General features: G+C 58.7%; 1 protein-coding gene across 1 annotated transcript in view; it reads right to left on the bottom strand.

Annotated features, from left to right (window-relative positions):
* LOC103809331 (T-box transcription factor TBX5-A-like) overlaps positions 1-705 on the bottom strand; it is a gene marked incomplete at both ends in the record, with an annotated part of 8,791 nt that extends 8,086 nt beyond the window's left edge. Inside the window, one exon of the mRNA XM_009082161.1 lies at positions 553-705. Within this exon, the coding sequence (XP_009080409.1) occupies positions 553-705 (153 nt within the window). The remainder of the gene's footprint in view (positions 1-552) is intronic.
* Positions 706-1,070: the final 365 nt, after the last annotated feature.

The raw sequence follows: 1,070 nt of genomic DNA, 5'->3' as shown, positions 1-1,070 counted from the left end.
GAGCCCCCCGCGCCCTCCCCGCAGGACTGCGCAGCCAGGCGGGTTATCAGCCCGCGGCCGCGGAGGGGAGCGCCGCGCTCCCTCCTCCAGATTAGGAGCCTTTGACCGATGGGGATGGGGGAAGATAAAGTCAACTTCCTCGGTTGGTCGTCTCCATGTGAGCAAATCATCCTGTTGAGCTAATTCCCCCTCGGCTTGCCCCGAGCCCCGTCTTTAGATGCTTTGTGTGGCCAGGAATAACAGAGGGAATGGGATGGGTGTGTGGAGAGAGGAAAAAGGAAGGGAGAAGAGGCTGAAGGGAAAATAGGGAGAAGGGAGAAAGAAAAAGGACAAGCTGGGAAAGAAAAAGGACATAGGGGGAAAGAAAAAGGGGAAAGAAAAGGGACAATGGGGGGAAAGGAGAAGTGTTGAGAAAAAGGACAAGGGAGAAGGGGTGAAAGGAGAAGGGGTGAAAGGAGAAGGGGTGAAAGCCGAGACCCTTGAGAAGAGCAGCGGGAGGAGGGAAGGAGCGGGACGCGGTAAGCCGGGGCGGGGGCCAGCGCAGCCCCTCACCTTGTGGTTTTGGTAGGAGGTGACGGCGATGAAGGCAGTCTCCGGGAAGACGTGGGTGCAGAAGGCGGTGTTCTTGGAGCCGAAACCGTTGTTCTCGTCCGCTTTCACGATGTGGAGCCGGGGCTGGTACTTATGCATGGAGTTCAGGATGATCTGGGCAAGGGGAAAAGGAGAGGACATCCCGTGGGAATGGAGGGGACACAGTGCGGCGCACTCCACCGCTGCCCGGGGAGGGGAGAAGAGGAAGAGGAGAACGACAAGCAGGAACTCGCATCCCCTTCCCAAAAATCTTTGCCCTCTTCAGGTCTTCTCTAGAAGGGCTGATTTAGGTGCAGTGGCAGAGGGGACACATACCTCTCCAGAAATCCCCCTACCTAAGGAGCCCATCAGGGTCACGGGATGCTATGAAAGGAAGGCTTCTTACCCGCTCCCCCCAGCCCGGCCCTGGGGTGCTCTGCTGTTGCTCCCCACACCTCCGGGGACAGGGCAGGAGGGCGAAGCTGCTCCCACAACACATG

This window comes from Acanthisitta chloris, unplaced genomic scaffold (genome assembly GCF_000695815.1).
Source record: "Acanthisitta chloris isolate BGI_N310 unplaced genomic scaffold, ASM69581v1 scaffold26239, whole genome shotgun sequence".
Classification (NCBI taxonomy): domain Eukaryota; kingdom Metazoa; phylum Chordata; class Aves; order Passeriformes; family Acanthisittidae; genus Acanthisitta; species Acanthisitta chloris.
The sequence above is the reverse complement of the archived record's forward strand: the minus strand, read 5'-3'. Positions and strand labels throughout refer to the sequence as shown.